We start from the raw sequence: 20,234 nt of genomic DNA, 5'->3' as shown, positions 1-20,234 counted from the left end.
AAAATTCACACCCTCTGAACTATGTTTGTTTCTTGTCTCCTTCCAGCAGTTTTGAAAAATTTATACCACTCAAAACATCCTTCTTCATCTGCTCAGCAAGCCACAGCTCAGACTTAGGAGGATGAATTAACACCTTCAAACCTTACTTTTCCTTTTGTGCTGCACATTTATTTACAGAGTAAATAGAGATACCCACCTCTGCTTCTGACCTGGCAGTGAGGGTTCCTGGCTGCTCTAGCAGACAGAATGGCTTGGGGCAAATAGAATAAGCACAAAAGGACAAGCAGCTTTTACAGAGTTGGACCTTACTGCATGGTAGGAAAGGGCATGACTGGCAGCCAATACCTGTTAAATACCTTGGTTTATTTCCTGATGGAAACTGTAAATTGCTGGGTGAGAGACAGCACGTGACAATCACACAGAATTACTTTTTGTTCCTCCAGGAGTTTGGGTAGGAAAAGAACAAGCATGGCTCAAGCTTGCACTTGTTATCCTGTCTGCAGTCAGGTGAGTCCTTTCAGGAAGGTGCTTTCCCCAACCCTGATTTTTAGCTCCTGTCAAAGAGCTGGGATGATACTGCTCTTACAAACAGAAGAGTGTAAATTAGCCTGTTACAAATCCAGGAATTACACCCTTGCATGGTTAAAGGAGAGTTAAAAGCACTGGAATGTAGCAAGGCACCCTTGAACATGTTACAGCTGAGCTAACTTGCCAGGAAGATGGAAGGAGAGGGAAAGAAGGATACAAGATTTAAGGTACTGTAAATAGAGTTTTGAGCCTTTCAACAGGATACTGACAAAAAGCCTGTGTGTTCCCACTTCACAGCTGGAAGTGGAGAAGCCCTCAGGAGTGACAAAACTTTGAGCCCTTTTCAGAGAACAATTTTCAGGCAGCCTTTCAAGGTCTCAGGTGTTTGCTACCCTGGTACCTCCAGGACTGCTCTGACAGACACTGCAGCTTTTCTACCATCACTCCTTTGAGCACATCAAAGTTTCCTGACCTCAAGCACACACAGAAAAGCTTCCATTCACAAAAGCACATTAACACTTTGGCACTGCATCTTACAGGAGCATCAGATCTCAGATAGGCAGCACACACTCCTCAATTAGTCTGGCTTGGTTAGTGTTTACTGCAGAAGGCAAAAGCATGGAGGTAATTACAACTGTTTTCCCCACATTGGCTAGGACAGACAGACAGCTTGATGGATCCTTGAGTCCCTGCTGCTTCCCTCTGGAGGAAGGAAGCTGTGCTTGATGCTGCCCTCAAAGTCTGACAGATCCATAAACTGAACAAAATGAAAACAGGAAGGAAATCCCTCACACACTGAGGTAAACAAACAGTGCTATTTGCACACTGACCAATCTCCCAGAAGAAAGGTTTGCAAACTAAGGGTTGTATGAAATAGTGTCTGCATGTGTTTAGGAATGGGACAGAAGCTTGACAGTCCAGTATGAAAGAAACTCTGAAAGTGCCAGCAGCTGGAACAGCTTTGAGAATGCTGGGCCTCAGTTCTCAAATACCTGGTGAACAGAGTAAAACCAAAACAAGAAAAGCCCATCCCCAAAACTCTCCTCAAAGACACAAGGGCTGACAATGGAGGAATGGGGTGTTTCTCAAAACAAGGTAATTTCAGTTTCCTTATAGATCCTGTGATGTGCCTATCATTGTTACAGTCTCTGCACTAGGACTGTACAATTTGTGCTTGAAGGCAAACAGGAAAGAGGAGTTAGTCTAAAGCCCTAACGTGATTTTGATGTTTGCTTTTTGGGGGGTTGTTTTTTGATTTTAAATCATCTTCAAAATTGTAATGTTTTTTTAAGAGTGAAAAGTGCAAAGTTCCATTCAGGTTAGTCCTTTGCAAGCACTCCTACAGAACACTGCCCAGTCAAACAAGTAACTTATGAGACCCATCATAAATTATCAGATCTTACCCCAAAACATACAGTACTTTCTCAATTTCACTGTTCACCACATCAGGCAAACAAGTGAGGGAGAGTGGGTGCTGAGACTAAGCCAGCCATAACCAGCCAGCACCTTCTGATAATGTGAAGAGCATGGAAAAGTCTGGTAACACACTTTCCACACTTGAACCACAAACCATCTTTCTAATCAAGACATGGTCAAGCAGAAAAACCTGTTGTACCATGCCTGAGATGGTATCTTCTCTGTAACTGGACTGTAGAAACATTTCCCTCCCCTGACAGTTTGCTCCAGCTTGTGAGCAGAATTTCTTCTGCATCACTTAGGAAATCTCCAGGAGAGAATCAAATCTGTCACAGCCATTTGCAGTTCATCTATCTCACTGGACAAGCCCATGTGCAGGAGGAAAGTGAGTTAACATTTGAATTGTTGGGAAAAGCTCTTTAATGCAATCTGTGCAAGGTTGGCTACACGCTGCTTAAGGCCCAGCACTCAAGGAATTCACCCATAGCAGTGTATTTACTCCATGTTGAGGAGTGTGAGTAATGGTTATTCAGTCTCCTAAAACTGGGCAAATAACTTATCTTGCTCCTAGCTGAAGAAACTAATCCAGAATTTCCATCTGGGCTACGAAGAGTTTCCTGTTGCACTGAAATTTCTAAATTAAAAAAAAAATCAAATCAAAAAAGCTTTTGTGATTGGAGGATTTAAATATACTTCCTGATAATGGGGAAGTTCCCCAATAGGAAAATACTGTAATGATTCTGATTAACAGCACACACTCATCCTTGTTAATGTGCTTCCTTTTTTACCCATTCGAGGAAAATGCTAAGAAGCCAAGTCACAAATTCCCCTTGGGGAGCTATTTTGGCCCCAGAGAAGTCAGGTTCAGGGAGTCCTGTTCACACAGAGCTTTGCTGCAGACGTTTGCAGTTTGATTATCAGTTTCTCTGGAGGATGTGCACATTTCCCCTGAGGTAACATGACTTACATGTTCTCCCCCCTTTGCCTCCCCAGGCAAAGCCACTGGAGATGCAAAGTGGAGAGTGTTTAGTCCCTTTATCACAACCACAAACCATTCTGAAAACCCCATTACCAAGGGCTGTGGTGTTTTTAGAGATGAGAACTTAATCATCTACTCTCCTTCACAAACAAACATACTGCAATGCTACCCACAGCCAGGAAGAATGACAATAACATCCTGATAATACTGCATTTTTGCAAATGAACTTTATCAGCACTGTGTTCCAGCCTGCTGGTGCAGCAGGATACTTCTGATATTACACCAAGGAAAACACCAGCCTTTGGGTCAGCAGCTCTCCAACAGATCTGAGCAGCTACTCACCAGATGGAGGTCAGAACCTCCAGAAAAAGTAAACAAGCTACCTTGTAGCTGTTCCACTCCTGTAGTACGAGTGATTTACAATTACGGAATGTTTTAGTCAATTATTTTCTCGTTTATGCCAGGCAAACTCCTCTGAGTTCCTGAACCCAGCTGTCTTTGGCCCCAAACTGAAAAATACAAGCAATTCCCCAGAGTGCCCTTCAACCATGAAGGGAAACAAACTGACAATAGAGTCCATCCAGCACCGTCAGGAAAATCCCTGTCACAGAGCAGCACTGACCCCTGCCCAGCTGGGTTACAAAATCCAACCACTTCATTCATTTTGTGCTAAGGTCTAGCAGTAAGAAATCAAATCCAGACACCTACAACAGGATGGGGGATGGCTTTCAGCTTTCCTCATGCACACACATCCCTAACACAGGCCCTCCAAGGCATAAAAAGCAATTTATCTCCACTACAAGCAAGTGCTTCAGCTATCCTGTTCATCTCAGCACTTGAGAGACGTGCAGAGATGTGTCAGCACAGCTGCAGATAAACACCACTGGAGGACTGTTAGTACAAGATGCAGAGGCCCCAGCAACAACAAACCCTGCAGCACTCGCTGCGCCGGGCCCTGTCCCGACCCCATGAGCAGTGTCTGCAGGAGAATGAACATCAGCTCTGCCCCAGGGCATTGCAAAATTACAAAATTGTCTCTGTATCCATTATGTTCTGCCCCACATCCAGTCTGTCTAAATCAGAGAGCAGCTCAAAGCAGCAATATTAAAAAAAAAAAAATAAAAATAGCTGTTTTGGAGGATTCGTTGGAGGTAGAGGTCCCACCCCTTCGTTGATTGCCCTTCTTGCTCCGTGTGGGATGCTTGGAACGTTAATTGGAAAAGAAGTTTCCCTCTGGAGGTGACAGTGGTGGAGTTGGCATACTGCTGGATCCCACAAAAAGGCAGCTCAGCTTCGGCTTCAATTCATTCCAAACTTTACTCATCTGTGAGTGGAGAAGGAGAGAGAGCAGACATGACCACACAGCAGGTAATAATCTCACCACATGGAATCTTAGCAGCAGTCTCAGACATACAGAGGCAACAAATTTGCTGAAGTATTTTCAGGAAGTTCACTACACCCAGAATGTTCCTGTCAGACCAGTGCAGTTCCATGAACATGGTCCTGAGCCTGTATGGAAGGGAGATTTCCCTTCATCAAACTCCTTCACTGAAAGGATGGAAGGGAGCTGAAGGAGAAAAGACTTTTCTAATATAACCAAAGCAAGAAAGTCTGTATATGGGGAATATTAAAGGGTTTAACAAAAAGGAGTTTTCTAAGTTTTAGAGCAAAACCTGGAAAGTTTTCTTGTCATACAATATGTTGTGCAGCTCAGCAAAAAAAACCAGATTAATCTAACAAACACACATCATTCATTACAGAGTAGAGATTGAATGGTTGGGTCTTTTTCAACTACTCACAGGGTAAGGCCAGCTACAGATGAGGAAAGGAAAAAGGAAAAGGAAAAGGAAGAAAAGAAAAGAAACTTGCTGCAAGAAGATACCATCCTTTAGAGGGGTTAGAGGCCAACCCTGATCCTCACCCCAAACCGGAAAAACCTCAGGGAACTTCCTAAGTTTTGAGAGAGCCCAACTGCACAGGTGATTAGAGGATGAAGGCCAATGGGTGAAAACAAATCCAATCAAATTCTCATTCATATTCTGAGAAAAAGGACACAGTCTAGAACTCACCTCTTTGTGACCCTGAATCTGGGAGTTGACGAAGGCCCCCAAAATGTGAGATGTGAGAGGCAGGTAGATGTGGATGAGCTGTGTCTCCTGGTGCAGGCAGTACAGGGAGAAGTAATTCCGCAGCTCCATGGTTATGATGGCGTTTTCTTGCTGAAAGAAGAGGAACTCAGTGACCAGGAAGAGGATGGGAAAAAGGAGAAACAGGAGAAAACAGCATTCCTCCCCATACCAGCAATCCAAACACATACCAAAACCCTAAAAAGGCAGTTCCTGAACCCATTTGATACAGCAGGAATTGCCCTTTCCATCATGCAGACTGATGCTTCCCACAACTCCTGCGAATTATGTGCTACCAACACATTTTCCACGTGGCACAGTGGGGAGCACAGATTTCCCAAAGCACAGGCAACCCTCTCAATCCAAAAACTGTCTGCAAACGTGACTGAGTTCCAGAGCAGCACCATCAGAGCCCAGTCCCACCCTTTGCTCTGCCTGCCCTACCTCCACAATCCGAGACTCCAGTTGCTCCACCGATTCTGGCTCTTTGTTCTGCACAGTGGCACTCATCATCTGCTTCTTCATCATGCTGTACTTGTGCAAGGCTCGCTGGTGCTTGTGCAATACCCCCTTCTCGTGCCTTTCACACAGGTCCTTTATGGGAAAAGAAAGCAGTGGGGCCAGGAGTCAGCAAACACACAGTCAAGTACATCAGGAGCACACACGTGTGGTCACACTTTGTGTCATTTCTACGCTGCAGATTTTTGCTCCTTTGTTTTCAAGAGGGTCAAAAAATGCCAGTACCTAAGAATTTAAGAAACAAAACTGCTTGAACCCAGACCAGTGAGCTTAAGAGGCAACCTGGAGCATCACTTCTGCCAACATTTTGGATCTTATCAGGCCTCTTTTCTGACCTTCTCAGTATTAAGTGCTGGCAATTAATTAAAGTGCTGGCTCAAGTCCTTCAGATTCAGTCCTGGCCTGGGAATGTCAGGAGAGGCTGCCACATACAGCTGAAAAAGTCCTTTCATTCATAACTGAACTCATGTCTCCAGGAGCAAATCAGCAACAATCTAGTTCACTGCTTTCACTCAAAAGCAGCCAAATTTAAAACCAAAAAGTTAGCTGATCCACACAGTTTAGCCAGTCATATTTTTAAATTCCTCACAGAGTTTGCTCTTTGGCAAGTTGCCATCATCAGATGAGCTATCAGGAAGGCTACAGAGCTCCTTGTGGCCAAGAGTCACTCCCCTGCCTCTGCCAGATGCCCAGTTTGCCTCTGAACTGGCCTCACAGACAGTTTTCCATCCAGTTGGCGTTACACCCTCTAAAGAGCACAAACTTGCTCTAAACAACTTTCTTGTTGGCAGAACAGCAGAGCTCACTTTATAGGACTGGAGTAAATCCAGGAAAAGGTTCAACTTCTCCACCACATCATTCTCTTCCTGTTTACCCTAGAAAACAAGGAAAAAGTACATTTTACGTCAGCCTGGCATCACAGCCCTTCACCCCCCCACACCACGCAGGCTCTCACTGCTCTCTCCAGGGCACATCAGAGCTTACACAACTGCATCAAAAATCTCTCCAATGGCACTGGGGTGTTTAGTCTTCAGTGTGCAGAACAAAGACCTGACTGAGGCAGGAACAGCTTTTCCAACTGACTGATCATCAGAACAAGAGGAGTTGGTTTCACAGGCCTGCGTGTCAGTCCTTTCAGCACACTCTGCCTGGAATTCCCTGCTCTTGCAGATTCCTTCAATCTTTCATCTTCCCTTCCTACAAAACAACTAATCCATTAAAACTCTGAATACCTGCATGTTCCCCATAACAGTTCATGCATCAGAAGGCAGAGATGAGACACCAAGACAAATTTCACTGCCAATTTTTTTATTTTATAGAATACTCTTTTCTTCCTGTATCAAAAGAGCTCTCTGGAGCATAAACTCCAGAGAAAGAGACCTGGCCTGACTGATCTACAAAAGCACAACTGACTGTTTTAACACAATGAGATGAAGAGCACTGAAGACAAAACTATTACTTTTCCTTCCCAGAGTGTCGTGTTCTCACATCACTCTGACAGTCATTACCACACTGTGCACTTAGACTGGAATGTGATGCTTCTGTCTGAATGATTCTCATGTAATGTTTAAGTACATGAATTAAAGTACTGAAAAATTGATTCAGAAGTAAGTTATTCTGGGTTCTCTGTAGCAGATTAATAAAATGGAACATGGCACTTTTGGACAACTCACCCTAATAGTGAGCTTAATGTGTGCAGTAGCCATTTAAAATTCAGAAAGAAAGCAGGTTTTTTCTTCCTTTCCCTTGCCTGTTACATTTTTTCCCCATTTAAACACAGTCCAGGTATTTCACACAAGCTTGAACAAGCAGGCTGTTAGTTGAGGATGTGAGTTTGGACTGCAATCTCCCTCTTAACTCTTGAAGAGCTTATGTTCACAGAGCTCATGATTCAAGATAAAATTCAGGGCAGCAGTGTACTTCATTCATGTTACAAAAAGGAAAAATAAAGGACAAAAGTAAAGGACTCACCTGCTGCACAGCCTTATCTGCCAGAAGTGCAAATTCAACAGACAGACCCTTCAAGGCTTGTTTGAGAGTCCCCCATGTGTTGTTATTCAAAGCAGCCCAGGAAGGAAGTGGAGTAGTGTCTGAGCCCAAAGCACTGGAAGGAGAAAAGCAATGGTCACATCTAGGAGACAAATTCCACTGAGCAGTTGAAGTTATTTGCAGAGAGCAGTTCCAAATCTGCCTAAATAGCTCACAGTGCTGAGCTACTATCACAAATGCATAGTTAACTGTGTACATACTGGGGAGAGAGACAATAACACAAGTACTTGAATGTGAAGGTATTTCTGTTTTCATTCCTCACTCTATAAAATGCAGCTTTATTGAAAAGTGTGCATTTCCTTCTTTTATAGAAGGAAAATTGATTATGTCCTACAGCATGCACTAAAACACCTATTTTTACCAGACCATTTGCAGGTAAACTTTACAAGAGTTTTGAGCTCTAAATCAACACCAGAAAACAGCAAACCCTGCTGCTGCAAACCTACCTGAGCTCCTTCCCAAATATGAGGAGGTCGGAGGCGTTGTCGATGGCTCGGGAAGCGATTCTCTCCGCACGGTCCCGGAGCTTATAGAAGCTGTTATAAATATTTCTGATCAGCTCCCTGCTGGCAGCAAACTGGGCCTGAATGTCAGCTGGGAGGAAGTCCTGAAGGAGAACAGAGGGATTACTGGTGGGTAAATCAGAGGCACAGCACAGTCTGCAGAGAGGGACAGGCTTCCCTCCTGTGCTCACACTCTCCCTCTGTGCTCTAACAATTCTGCAGAGAACAGTTTCCCATTTAGGTGTCCAAGACACATGTCACACAAACAGCCCTAATTTTCACAGGCAGAAAGAGGTTCAAATACCCAGCATAGACAGAACTGGCAAAATATGCAATTCTCCTATGTAGTTAAAAGAACGTTTGTGAGGTTTCAAGCTCACAAGTTCTGATCTGATCCTACTGGTAACTCCCAGCCCAGTAGAGTCAAGCACAAACTGAAAGTTCAGCTTTTTTTTGACCAGTTTATCACTGGTAAAAGCCTGAATTAAGCTCCAGTTGCAAAACCTTCTGCAGGCACTGCAGGAACCTGAACAACAACTTGCTTTGAAATTGCTCAATGAACACAGTGGATGTGAACTTAAAACTTGTCATAGCACTAATCACTGGGATAAACAGATATCTGGAGAATTTATAACTAGCTTTTCCGTAACAGTCCAAATTGCTCTCCCACAGGGAGAGAACAAGACAGAATGAGGGCATGAGCACAAGGGAAAGACATCAATCTAGACATTACCTTTTAAATTGTGCAATTTGTGCATTTGTTTGTTATGCAAGTACAAGTAATTACAGAGAAACGAGTTCTGAGCAGGATTCATTGTTTAATCTATATCATATTCATGAGCCAGAATTTAGCTAGAAATATCAGGCCCTTAAGAGTCAAAAGTTTATTTGATCTTTTCAATAAAATTACAAGTCCTTCAAACTCTAGAAACAAATATCTCCTACTTAAGGTGTCCATCACTGCACAAATGCCCTAACTGAAGCACCAGGAGACGAAAGCCATTTAAACCAGAACAATGTGTTGCAAGAAATTCATACACATACCTTGGCTTGGGTAGCTAATCTGCAAGTCACAAATTCATCTCCTACTCCCTGGACCAATTCCCTTAGCTTATTCTGTACATCCTGGAGAAAATATAGAATGAAATGAGCATGAAGGAACTATGAAAAAACACAGGCAGTTCATGCAGGTCTCAGATACATTGCAGCAGCAAGGCACAACTCAGCAGACACAGCTTTACCCAGGTTAGATTTAATTTAAGGAAAAGCATCATCTCTGCCTAAGAATAGTTATAATTTTCAAAATCCTACACTCCTGGCATTGAGTGAAATTACCTTCCACTTTCCACTGTGGAAACACCTACTGAGAGAAAATTCTCTTCCTCCCAGGGAGCAAAGCCATGCAGGTTAACAGCAATCCTGAACGCTGTGGCAGTTACAGCAAGACTTGCAAGCTCAGGACTATTGCTAACAAACACTCACTGAGCCACTGAAGGACAGGAAGAGTTTCAAGAGCACATCTTCTGAGAAGGGGGGGTGTCGAGCCACCAGGTTTATGAATCGCTTCAGCGCTCTCCTCCTCGTCTCGATGAACTCACGATCAGCTGCAGGAAGAAACACGAAATTTCAGCTAATGTGCCTCACATGGCAGCTCAGAAAGAAAAAAGAAAGCACTGCAGTAAAATCCAAAGAATGGATACCTATAGCCTGTCAGCTCCTACAACCAGACTCTTGGTTATAAAGACTTATAAAAGCAGACTGACCACCTGAACAAAGATTCTCAAAGTTGTCTGATGCAAGCAGAAGCCGAGACTTCCAATCTTTTAAACCTTTCTTTTCAACAGTATCACACTTGCAGCATGCAGCAAACCCCCTGCAGCCCAAAATGCAGATGCAGGTTTACCTCCCAGCATCCTCTTTGGGGGCAGTGCAGGCACCATGCGGTATGGGAACTTGTGCAGCAGCATCTCGTGGAACACCACAAAGTCATTGTATCTTCTGTACACCGAGCACTTGAATCTCTGCAATTAACCAGGGGGATAAATCAATGCACAGCTTACACAGCAGCACCTCCACTTTTTTTTTTTTTGCACTGTAAATACAATTTCAGTTTGAAACACCCAGCAACCTACACCAGTTTGTTACAAAACCGTTCTGTTTCCATTGTCACACACCTGCTCTGGTACAGAGCTCAGGTTTTCAAGCAAGTGAACTTGCAGACCATCCTTCACAGCTCAGTTAGATGGTCCATGCTGCAGAGGCCCAAGTCAGGAAGGCCCAGGGATGCTACATTAAAAATCAGTGCACACAACTGGTCTGCTTAAAACCAGCATCATCCAGCACATCTAAATCTGCCAGGACTTTGCCAGCAGAAACTGCACAGACATTTTTAGGAGGACACATTCTCAGCAAGCCCAAAGCCTTTTCACATTACCTTGCTGGAAACCTCATACTCCACATGTTTCAGAAAAAGGCCCTTCTTCTCAGGTATAAGCTCCACCTGCACACTGTCCTTGCTCAAGAGCTCTTGTAGGGTGTGGGAAAGCAGCAGTGGATTTCCCTGGGGCGTCTGCATTAGAAACTGTTCCGCTTCCCTTGGTTCATTTACTGGAGGCTTTGCCAAATCTACAAGACAAAAAGGGAAAAAACAGTAGACCTGATAAGATATAGTAAAAGAAGTAGCCTTAAAATACTCTGTTCCTTTGCTGGGTGCTGCCAGAGTGGTGCAACACCACCAGAAGCCCAGCCAGGCCACTCCCCAGGGAGGTTATGCTGCTTCTCACACGTTCACATCATCAGTACCTCCCTGCTCACAACAGCCAGGGGCACCACCAATTATATCGAGTCACAGAGACATCTCCACTAAGCAAAGAATCACAGGCCAAATTTGTTCTGTGAATCAGCTAAGAGGCCTGCATTTCCTGTCTGTCCAGCTCCCACCACAGCAGGATCTGCCAAAATGAACGAAACCCTTGCTCAGCACTTCTGGATCCTGCCTAGAACAACTCATGGAAGGAAAGAAAAATGTGTCATTTTACCACGCTGCAGAAATTTAATCCATTAATTTTGCACATCATTACAAAGGAAGGAGACACTTCATTTGACATAATTTTATTAACTCTATGACAGTGTGCTACAGAGAGTGTGAATTACAATAATTGACTATGTCAACATACTTAAGTTCCAAAGCAGAGGGAAAAGGTTCCTAATAAGGGCTCCCAACCCAACAATTCCTCAATCACAGCAAGTGGCAAAATCTTTCAAACTTACCTATTGTCTTTCATTGCTTGTAGCTAGAAAACAAACAGCTTTTGACAGCAAATTTGGCCATAACTGGGCAGCTTTGGACAGTAACTGACTCTCAGATGCAGAAGTGAAAGAAGATGGCTCTTAAGAATGTGGCCCCAGAGGACAAATGACATCAAAGAAGGGGCAAAGCTGATGACTCAGAGTGTTCTCTTATCAAGTGCCTGACTGCAGCCTGTTATCTCACCCTGACTTCATAACTGCATCTATTATGTGACTGTAAACTAAGCTTACATTGTTTTTCAAAGCCCTCCTTCCTTTTCTACCCATTCCACACATAGGAAATAGTGTGAAAAATGAGGGTATAATCCTGGGCTCTGTCCATTCCATGCCTGAGTTCTGCTCTCCAGTCTGGAGCAGCTGGGTTGCTGCCTCTCTGTAAGAGGCATATTGTGAACAAGCTCTTTTATAAAGCAAGTCAAATCCATAATGAAAGGTACCTAAAGAGCCAGGTAGGATCCATTATCCCTTCCTTGCCATGGTGCAGAAGTTCTTAAATAGATCTGCAATTTTGAGAACACAGTAACACCACAGAAACAAGAAGCATTTCTTTCAGCTTCAATACATAGTTCAAAAAGTTGTTAACTGGGTAACAGATTAACTCAAGGAAGATAAGAAGTCATAGCCTTGACTTGAAAGCCCTGACCTCCTCTTGATAAAGATTTCCTACCTGCTCCTTCATGTGCCCTAGGCCCTGATAAACAGGGAAAACAAGCAATCTTTAATTCTTCAGATTTATCACTTCATAACAGACATTTTGCTATTTGTTCCATAAAATTACTTTATGAAACCAAACCAAATCCAGGACAAATGACCTTATCCCACATGCCTCATCAGGCTTCAGATTCCTGCTAATGTGACTCAGAGAAGCAAGTCTTAACACCTCTGCCTTAATAGACATATCAGCTGCTAACCCCACCTATGGAGCAGCTCCTAAAGATTTCCAGCTACCTGCCAGAAATCTGCAGTAAAATAATACAAACTAATTCAGTGTTGATTGATGATTTGCTGGATGAAGTGGTAACACCTGTAGAGCACAAGGCATCCTGGATTTCCAGAGCAGCTATCTGGGTGTCCACCCTGGTGATTCTTGGGTTTAAATGCTCAAGACACACCAGTGAAATGCAACACAGGACAGCAGATGTTGTTACTCCTCCAATGCACACACACCTCCCTCCAGAGAATTCCAGAGCCTTCTGTGATGCTCAGCCACTGGCTGATGTTGCAGAGGCCTCTCCCAAAGGGGGCTACTCAAAATGCACCCCAAATAATCCCCCAAGCAGTGCCAATCTGTGCTCACACAACATCTCCTCCTGCCTATTGAGTCTCTGCTTCCCATCCTTCTGCTGGACATCAACAGCACAAACCAGTCCCTGAACAGGGCTCAGCATTGTCTGGTTAACTCCTGGAACCCCAAAGGCAAGAGACAGGCATGAGGAGAAAAGATGTATAGGGTGAACCATGAAACCATCACTGTTCCATCTTTAAGTCCCAGGACCAAACTGATGCTGAGGACTCAGAAGTTCCTTACAGGTCTGAACCACAGAGAGACATCCACAGAGTGATGCCCCACCAGGCCAGAATCCACAGTCCTTTGTCAATTCAGCCATGTTGCCCTCTTCTTGGTAATTTCTCCCCGGTTTTTATCATACTATTCTCTAAAAATCACCTACAGGACATGACCTCTCTTTATCAGCAGTTCGCACTCTTGACTCTCCCTGAAATATTCTGTAGCTTCTTTACATCTCAACCTTGTCTAAATGTGTGAAATCACACAACCCAGACAACCATGCAAACAAGTTTGAATAATTACTGTTTAATTAATAACCTCAGCATGCCTGGTATCAACAAGACAGAGTGAATCTACACCCACAAACACAGCTCTGAGAACACAGTAAAATGACTTGGGAACAGCTGTTAACCTGCTTTAGGAAATGCTTATCATGGCATTAACACCAGCCCTACAGAGCAATATGTACTGGAGCTATTCTTCAGCCCATTTTTCATTCTACTTACTAAAGAGCCAATTTAGGAACAGCCTCAAGAGCCCTGGCCAGGAATGGTGGATAATAGTGGGAACTCATTGGTATGAGCTCCTGTGTTCAGGCAGTAAAAGGATTTACATGCATTGTACCAGAACACTTAAAACTTCCCATCACGCACCCTCTGCTGCAGAACAGCTAATTTTGAAAACATTCCCTTTTTGCTTTCAGCAGATCATTATCTGGTAAAGTTTATAGAGAGACAGCAGCAAGTGGATACAGAAATGAGGTATGGAATGGTTCCCCTGGAACACTGGGAAGCAGACAAAATAAAAATCAGCTTTTTTCTACAAGCCAGGCTTTTGCTACAGCAGATTCTCAATCTGTTGTCAATAAGGTATCAGGAAGTGGCCTGATACAATTGAAAACAAGTTGATATAAAAGTTAAAAATAATATATACAAACATACATATGCAAACAAGACAACAAGATAACAAGAACTAAAAGTCTGAAGAAACATTCAAAGCATGGCCTAGTTTTTGTTTGGTTGTAAAAGAAAACAGCTATGAAAACACTGCATAATACTTTTTCTTTTTTTTTTTTTTTCTTTTTTTTTGCAACAAGTCAGATAGCCTTTGGACTGAAGGCAGTTGAGAAACTTACCCAGAGAAAAACTGCAATAGAAAATTTCTCTACTTCATGCTTTAGTTAGCGCTCAACATTCATTATTCCACTGATACAACTGGGCAGCAATCTGCCTTCCATGGAGTTAGCAGTTTCCTCATCCAAATTTCCAAAATCATGCATTTATGAAAGCCAAAGCAAAACTCCAAGTTCCTGCATAGCTGCACAGAGTTTTCACATGTGAGTAAGCACACCCAGCAGAGCGATGCCAGGGCTGGAAGCACAGGTGGTAAATCACAGCATTGATCTCCCTTCCCTGTTAAAGCTCTGTCAATCAAATTTGGAGGCCTTATCTTCATTTCACAGATGGCTGATGCTACCAACTCCTTATTACATCAGGCAATAATCAGATAAATTTATCAGACATGCTTAAGTAGGTGGTGCCACAGAATTACTTATTATATTAGTAGCATTTTTACTAGAAGGAGAAAGGAGCCTGTAAGGAAGCAAAACCTTCAGGAAAAGCAGCTCAGATCTCTCCTCCATCATCACAGGCCACAGCTGTGCAGAGCAGAGGGATCCAACCCACAGGAAATATGAAAACTGACTGGTTTTGTGCACAGATACCTCAGATTCTTCCCTGGAAAAAGTGAGGACTCCACTACCAACTCCTGGGCCAGGAATTACAAAGCAGCAATGTAAATATCATTCATCAGCATTTCCCTTTCCTTTCTGTCTTCTCATGAGAAGCCCCAGGAATTATGGAAATGCCTCTCCCCCTTATGTCAAAAACATTCCTCCATAATTCCAGAATCCAGCGTCCACATCAGCCTCCCTGAAAGCTGGTGCAGATTTCACTACAAATTCAAACAGATTCCCATCCTAGTTCTCGTTTTCTGAAATATTACATAATTTGAAATCCCCTAAAAAAAAAACCAAACAACATAAGTACCACCAAAAAAAAAAGCAAACAAAACTTTTTTCCTATTAAAGGCTCTACTCTTTTTTTTGAGACAACTGCACACAACTTGTTTGGATTGTTTTGAACCATGCAATTTTTATTTCAAAAGCAGAAAAGCAAAAGAATCAGAACTAAGAATTAACAAAAGAATTAAGAAAGCTAAGTGCTGCACAGCTGTGTGTTCAACATGGAAAGCAGGTCTGTATTTCTTACTGGGTACAAGAAAAAAGTTATCATATTTAGCTTCACTCTAATTAAGTCTCCTTCTTTCTCCTTCCCAACAATTCCCATGTAAATACAAGCTACCCACAATGTCAAAACAAGATAAAATAGCACACACTATCATAAAATTAGATGCTGGAAACAGGCTCCAACATTTTGTTTTTCTCCTTTAAAAAAACCAAAACACCACTACCACAGATGCCAAGTATGTACTCTGCACTAGTTACTCTGGGTTTTCTGGGGTTTTTTCCTTTGGTTAGGTTTTCCTATTTCCCCTTTTTTAGTGTTGCAGGTAGTTTGGTTTTTGTTTGGGAAGGGTTTTTGGTGGTTTTTTCCAAGTAAGTTTAAGATAGTTACTCAGCACTTGGTGCTGCTAAAGATGAAACAGAGAAGTTATTCCTTAACTCAAAAATAGATGACACTATTCAAGCTTTATTTAGTAATACTTAAAAAGCACCTGAATTTCTGCAGTCCCCTGCAGCTGGAGGCCTCTTGCTGCTTCTCAAACTACAACAATCCCATACTCCAGCAGGAAAAAACCCCAACACCAACTTGTCACACAGATTTACTGTGAGTAAAGAACTAACCTTAAGCCTCTTGCCCTGCTCTTTTACTATGCTGTTAGATCATCAACTGATTCATCTGATTCCCCAGGTCTGGGGATCCAAGGGACACATTCCATTCACAAGTCAGCCATGAGCCACAGCCCCCAGCTGCAGCAAACACAATAAAGTGAGATGCAGCTACTTTGAAGAAATAACAGGATTAGCAGAGAAAAATCCAACCAGGAATGTGCCCTAAGATTACAGGGACAAAAAGTCAAATGCTCGCTAGGGCTGGTTCCCAGCAGCTCAGTGGATGACTGCTAAGCTATCATTTTTCAAAAGAGGTTGGAAGTGTAAAAATTCACACCCAAAAATGTAACCCAGCAAGCAATAACCCAAACAACTACTCTGGGAAACTTTCACAAGGACATTTTAGCCTGACTATAAAACTGGCAAGTTTCCACAACCAACCATCCCTATAGAGGTCAAGAATATCCCATGAAAATAAATATATTATCTTTGTTTTGCTCCTCATTTTCCTTACATGTTTCTCACCCTCCTGATTATGCTTGATGTTAATATTTAAGCATTAAAAATGGCATTGCCACTCCAGACCCTACAGCCTCCCAATGGTCTTTTCATACATTTTATAGTTAGAACAAGCTCATTCTTATCCCAAATCCTGTTGAAAAGCAATTATTAAAGCTTTCCTCCTTTTGTATCAATTCCATATGTCTGCAACTGGTATATTTTTCTCCCTCAACTTGCACCAACCTATAAAACTTGAAGACTGTGGGGGAAATCATGTGCAAATTATATTGTCTGTAACCTGTACAGCCTCCCACAGGCTGAACACCCAGTTAAAGGTTTACAGCAGAAGAAAAGGAGACACCTCACTCCCTCCACAGCCAACACCTGCATTACCTCCCTGCAATCATTGCAAAACAGACTCACATGGAAGTAAAAGCAAAAGGAAAAAAAAAGTCAATAAAAGCCACTCTGCAGAATTGACTTTACAAGCTGGACATTATCCTTTTTTCTTTTCTCTTCGATTGTATGAAAGTACTTCTACTTTTAGTACTGCTAAATCAAAACCACAGCATTTGTATGTGCCCTCAAAGGGGAGCATCAGGGATACCTATCAGGACTCTCATTACTCTGAACATTTCACTGACAAGCTGCTGGTCTCCAAAAACAATTACATATGGGTGTGAAACTTCAAAGAGCCCTGAACCTGTATCATGATGCTAAAAATAAAAAACATTGCTGCATTCACAGCATTATCTTTCTTTAGCCAAAATCATTATGTACCCTCTCTCAATGTTCATCATAAACTCTGTGCCAAAGAAAACCAGGTTTTCTAAAGAAGACTGAGGAGATCAGAAAGGTACAGAAGCACCACCACCAGAAGATAATCAGTTGAAGAATACTCTACTTGGAGACAACTGTTTTATCTCTATAAGGCTCCTGAAGCAGATGGTAAATCCATAACAGACATACCTGAGCAAGCTCTCTCTTTGGTACAGTAGGACATTTTTTCCACAAAGGCTGCTGTTCAATATGTTACATCAGTCCTGGACGGAAATATTCCAAAATAATTTATTTATAAGCATTATCTGCACCGGGAGCATCACAGGCCTAACAAGAGCAAACTCACAGAGGGTTCTAAATACAATCAACCAAACCTTTTTCCTACGCATTAAGCTTACCTACTTGTTTTCTTTCCAAACTGAGCAAAAAAATTAGTATGGACAGAGCAGGTACAAAAGTTCAACGACTTCAAAGAGAACTTCTAAAAGTCTCCTTCAGTTTAACTGCTAAAGGAGTCTAACACGTTATTCCCTCAATTCACCCAGGAGCTCCCTCCATCTCTCATTTCGCAACAAGCGCTGGCAGTATTTGGCTGTGAGTTTCTCCATCCCAGCCCCAGCTGCACGCTGCTGGAACCCCAGCGCTGGGAGCCGGTGCTCTCTCCGCTGGCTGTGCCGGCTCGGAGCGGGGGCTCCGGGACCGCCGGTGCCGCTGTCCCGCTGCGGGAGGATCCGAGGTGCCCGGAGCTCCCGGGCGGGCACGGAATGGACTCGGTGCGGCACGGAGGGAGCGCTCGGCCGCGTCACTGCCCACGGGAGAACTTCGGGACCGCGCCCGCGTCCAGCCCCGCACAAGGGAGCGGAGCGCCTGCGGCACCACCGGGGCGGCACCGGGCAGGTAACCCCGGCGGCCCGGGCACTGCCGCTCCTTCCCCGCTCCTCGGCACGGGGAGGGACCCCCATGGCCCCGGAGGGCAGCGCTGAGCCCGGCCGTGAGCAGCCACCGGGCGGGCCGGGGCCAGCGGGGTCCGGCTGCCCCGGGGAGAGAGGGGAAGGCGGCGGCGCTTCCCCGCAGCTTTTCTGCTGCCCCGACCCCGGCGCGGAGCCGCGTCCGCTCCCGGGCGGGCAGCGCAGGGCGGGCGCGGCTGCACCGAGGGGCGGCCCCGGCACCCGCATCCCCCCGTACCTGCGGCCGTGCCCGCGGGCGGCTCTCCGTCCATCGCGGCCGCGGTCATGTGAGGCCGGGGCGGCCGCCCTCCCCTTCCTCCGCAGCGCCCGCCTGTCAGCGCGGGCGGGGCGGGCGGGCAGAGCCGCCTCCCGCGGGGCCGGGGGCGAGGGGCGCGGGGGGCGCGGTGCGGCGGCTCCGCCCGGCCCGGCTGCGGCTCCAGAACTGCGGGGCTGTGTCAAATTGCAGCGGGGCTGCGGCCCCGGGGCCCCGGACACGCTCCGGCGGGGCAGCGAACCGGCCCCGCCGCTGCCGGGAGCGCTGCGAGCGCCGCTGAAGCGCTTCGGGATTTGTAACGCATCTCACAAGGATCTTACGGCGTGTAAGAGTGATCGGCTCATGGGTTTAATGCGGGATTATTCCGAAGTATAACTGGTTTAGTTTTTGAAATCTGAAAAGGATGTTTGTGAAGTTCTAGCAAAAGTAGGTAACTGGCGAGGCTGCGCTTTGCATTTCCTGTCACACAATCATGCGTTGGAAAAGAGTTTGAAATCACCGATTCATGACCGAACAGCACCTTGTCACCCGGCCCATGGCACTGAGTGCCACGTCCGCTCTATCCTGAAAGAGCTCCAGGATCCGTGACTCCCCCACCTCCCTGGACATCCCCTTCCAATGTCTGATCACCCTTTCTGTGAAAGAAATTCCTCCTGATGTCCAACCCAATTGTTGGGTCTCACAGCTTGAGACTGTGCCCTCTCATCAGATTAATTACTCCATGTTAATTCTGGTATATTTTCTTTACCTGAGTTCCTTTTCCCATGGCATTTCTGCTGCCATCTAGGACATTAATCAAGTTTCCTATACTCAGTATTTTTTTATATTTTGGATGCACTTGGATTTTTGGTAAATTTGGTAGAAATAAACACTAAGCTATTCAGAAAAGCACAGAAATATTTGAAACGCAAATACACCTTCCGAAAGTGCATAAAAACAAGAACTCCATGTATGAGCACCTCTCATTTTATTAGTGATTTTTTTCCCCACTTCCTGTACTTTATTAGTCAAGAATGATATGGTTGACAGTGGTGAAAAAAAAAAAAGGTGCATGTTTTGTACAGTGATTTTCCTGAAAACACCATCAGACCCTTATAAAAAAACCTTATAGATTTTGGACCTCCAGATTGAGACGTTACAATCCATAATAATGCTTTATATTTTCAACATCCTAAGGATTGGATGCATTCTCTAATTAATATTCCTGATATTTCTTAATCAAGGGAAGATAAATGTGTATGCAAAGAGAACTAAAGCAGAAAATGATGAAGTGAGAATTATTTCAGGGGTAACTGTGACCACAACAAAAAGTTTTTGTGCTGCTACCAAGATGTAAATGAGTCAAGTGATTCTCCTTTTCCTCCTCCCTCGGTGCTATTTCAGCCCAGTCCCCACGAGCGTGGGTGCAGACGAAAGCTGTGGATAAAATTAAAAAAGCATGGCATTATTTAAGCTGAGAGGCCCTTCAAATCATGTTTGCACAGCAGCCCAGCAGAGTTCTGCCTGCTCAGCACTTCTGAACACCGCAGGATTTTTCGCCCATACAGCATTTTTGGAGAAAATGAATGGAGGAATCAACATGTTCTCATTCAGCTATAGATTTTTGATTGGTCTGTACTTAAGCTAATAGCATAACTATTTATTTGGTATAAATAAGATATTCTGAAACTGAAGATTGCTTCAGAGTCTTGAAGAAAAATGCTGTGGAAAAGAATTCAATTGCGGAAATAATTTTTCAACGGGGCAGTTGAAAAATTGAAAAATTTTCAACTGCTTGATGTAAGTTATTGAACACTTCTGTATTTGCTGTTACTGCAGCAAAAGCTTCTGGAAAACCTTGAGCATAAAGAAAAAATAAACACTGAAGAAAAAAAAGGACATATGTCAGAGAATCACTGAATGGTTTGGGTTGGAAGGGACTATGAAGATCAGCTTGTTACAA

General features: G+C 44.0%; 1 protein-coding gene across 2 annotated transcripts; it reads right to left on the bottom strand.

The window, feature by feature from the left end:
• Window positions 1–1,829: 1,829 nt before the first annotated feature.
• On the bottom strand, window positions 1,830–18,441 carry SNX8 (sorting nexin 8). 2 transcript variants are annotated; one of them, XM_026793706.2, is made up of 12 exons: window positions 18,257–18,361; window positions 17,261–17,334; window positions 10,555–10,745; window positions 10,024–10,141; window positions 9,603–9,724; window positions 9,165–9,245; window positions 8,064–8,224; window positions 7,540–7,672; window positions 6,375–6,443; window positions 5,494–5,643; window positions 4,993–5,142; window positions 1,830–4,247 (listed from the first exon to the last, which is right to left on the bottom strand). In XM_026793706.2, the coding sequence occupies exons 2-12, from the start codon at window positions 17,292–17,294 to the stop codon at window positions 4,134–4,136; spliced, it is 1,323 nt and encodes a 440-aa protein (XP_026649507.2). In that variant the 5' UTR covers window positions 17,295–17,334; window positions 18,257–18,361; the 3' UTR covers window positions 1,830–4,133. The 2 variants fall into 2 exon arrangements, with proteins under 2 accessions (XP_026649507.2, XP_005487454.2); XM_005487397.4 differs by lacking the exon at window positions 17,261–17,334 and having other exon boundaries at window positions 18,257–18,441.
• Between the last annotated feature and the right edge of the window lie 1,793 nt (window positions 18,442–20,234).

This window comes from Zonotrichia albicollis, chromosome 16, assembly GCF_047830755.1.
Source record: "Zonotrichia albicollis isolate bZonAlb1 chromosome 16, bZonAlb1.hap1, whole genome shotgun sequence".
NCBI classification, from domain to species: Eukaryota; Metazoa; Chordata; class Aves; order Passeriformes; family Passerellidae; genus Zonotrichia; species Zonotrichia albicollis.
Note: the sequence above shows the minus strand (reverse complement) of the source record. Positions and strands in the feature narration are given on the sequence as shown.

What these genes read in the sequence shown, in the direction of transcription:
- SNX8 (XM_005487397.4), bottom strand. Translation starts at nt 18,305, where the DNA reads ATGACCGCGGCCGCGATGGACGGAGAGCCGCCCGCGGGCACGGCCGCA. An exon ending in CCCAAAGAGGATGCTGGGAG is followed by an intron (nt 9,725 to 10,023) that starts GTAAACCTGCAT and finishes TTCTTCCTGCAG; the next exon opens with CTGATCGTGAGTTCATCGAG. An exon ending in TCCTGTCCTTCAGTGGCTCA is followed by an intron (nt 9,246 to 9,602) that starts GTGAGTGTTTGT and finishes TATTTTCTCCAG; the next exon opens with GATGTACAGAATAAGCTAAG.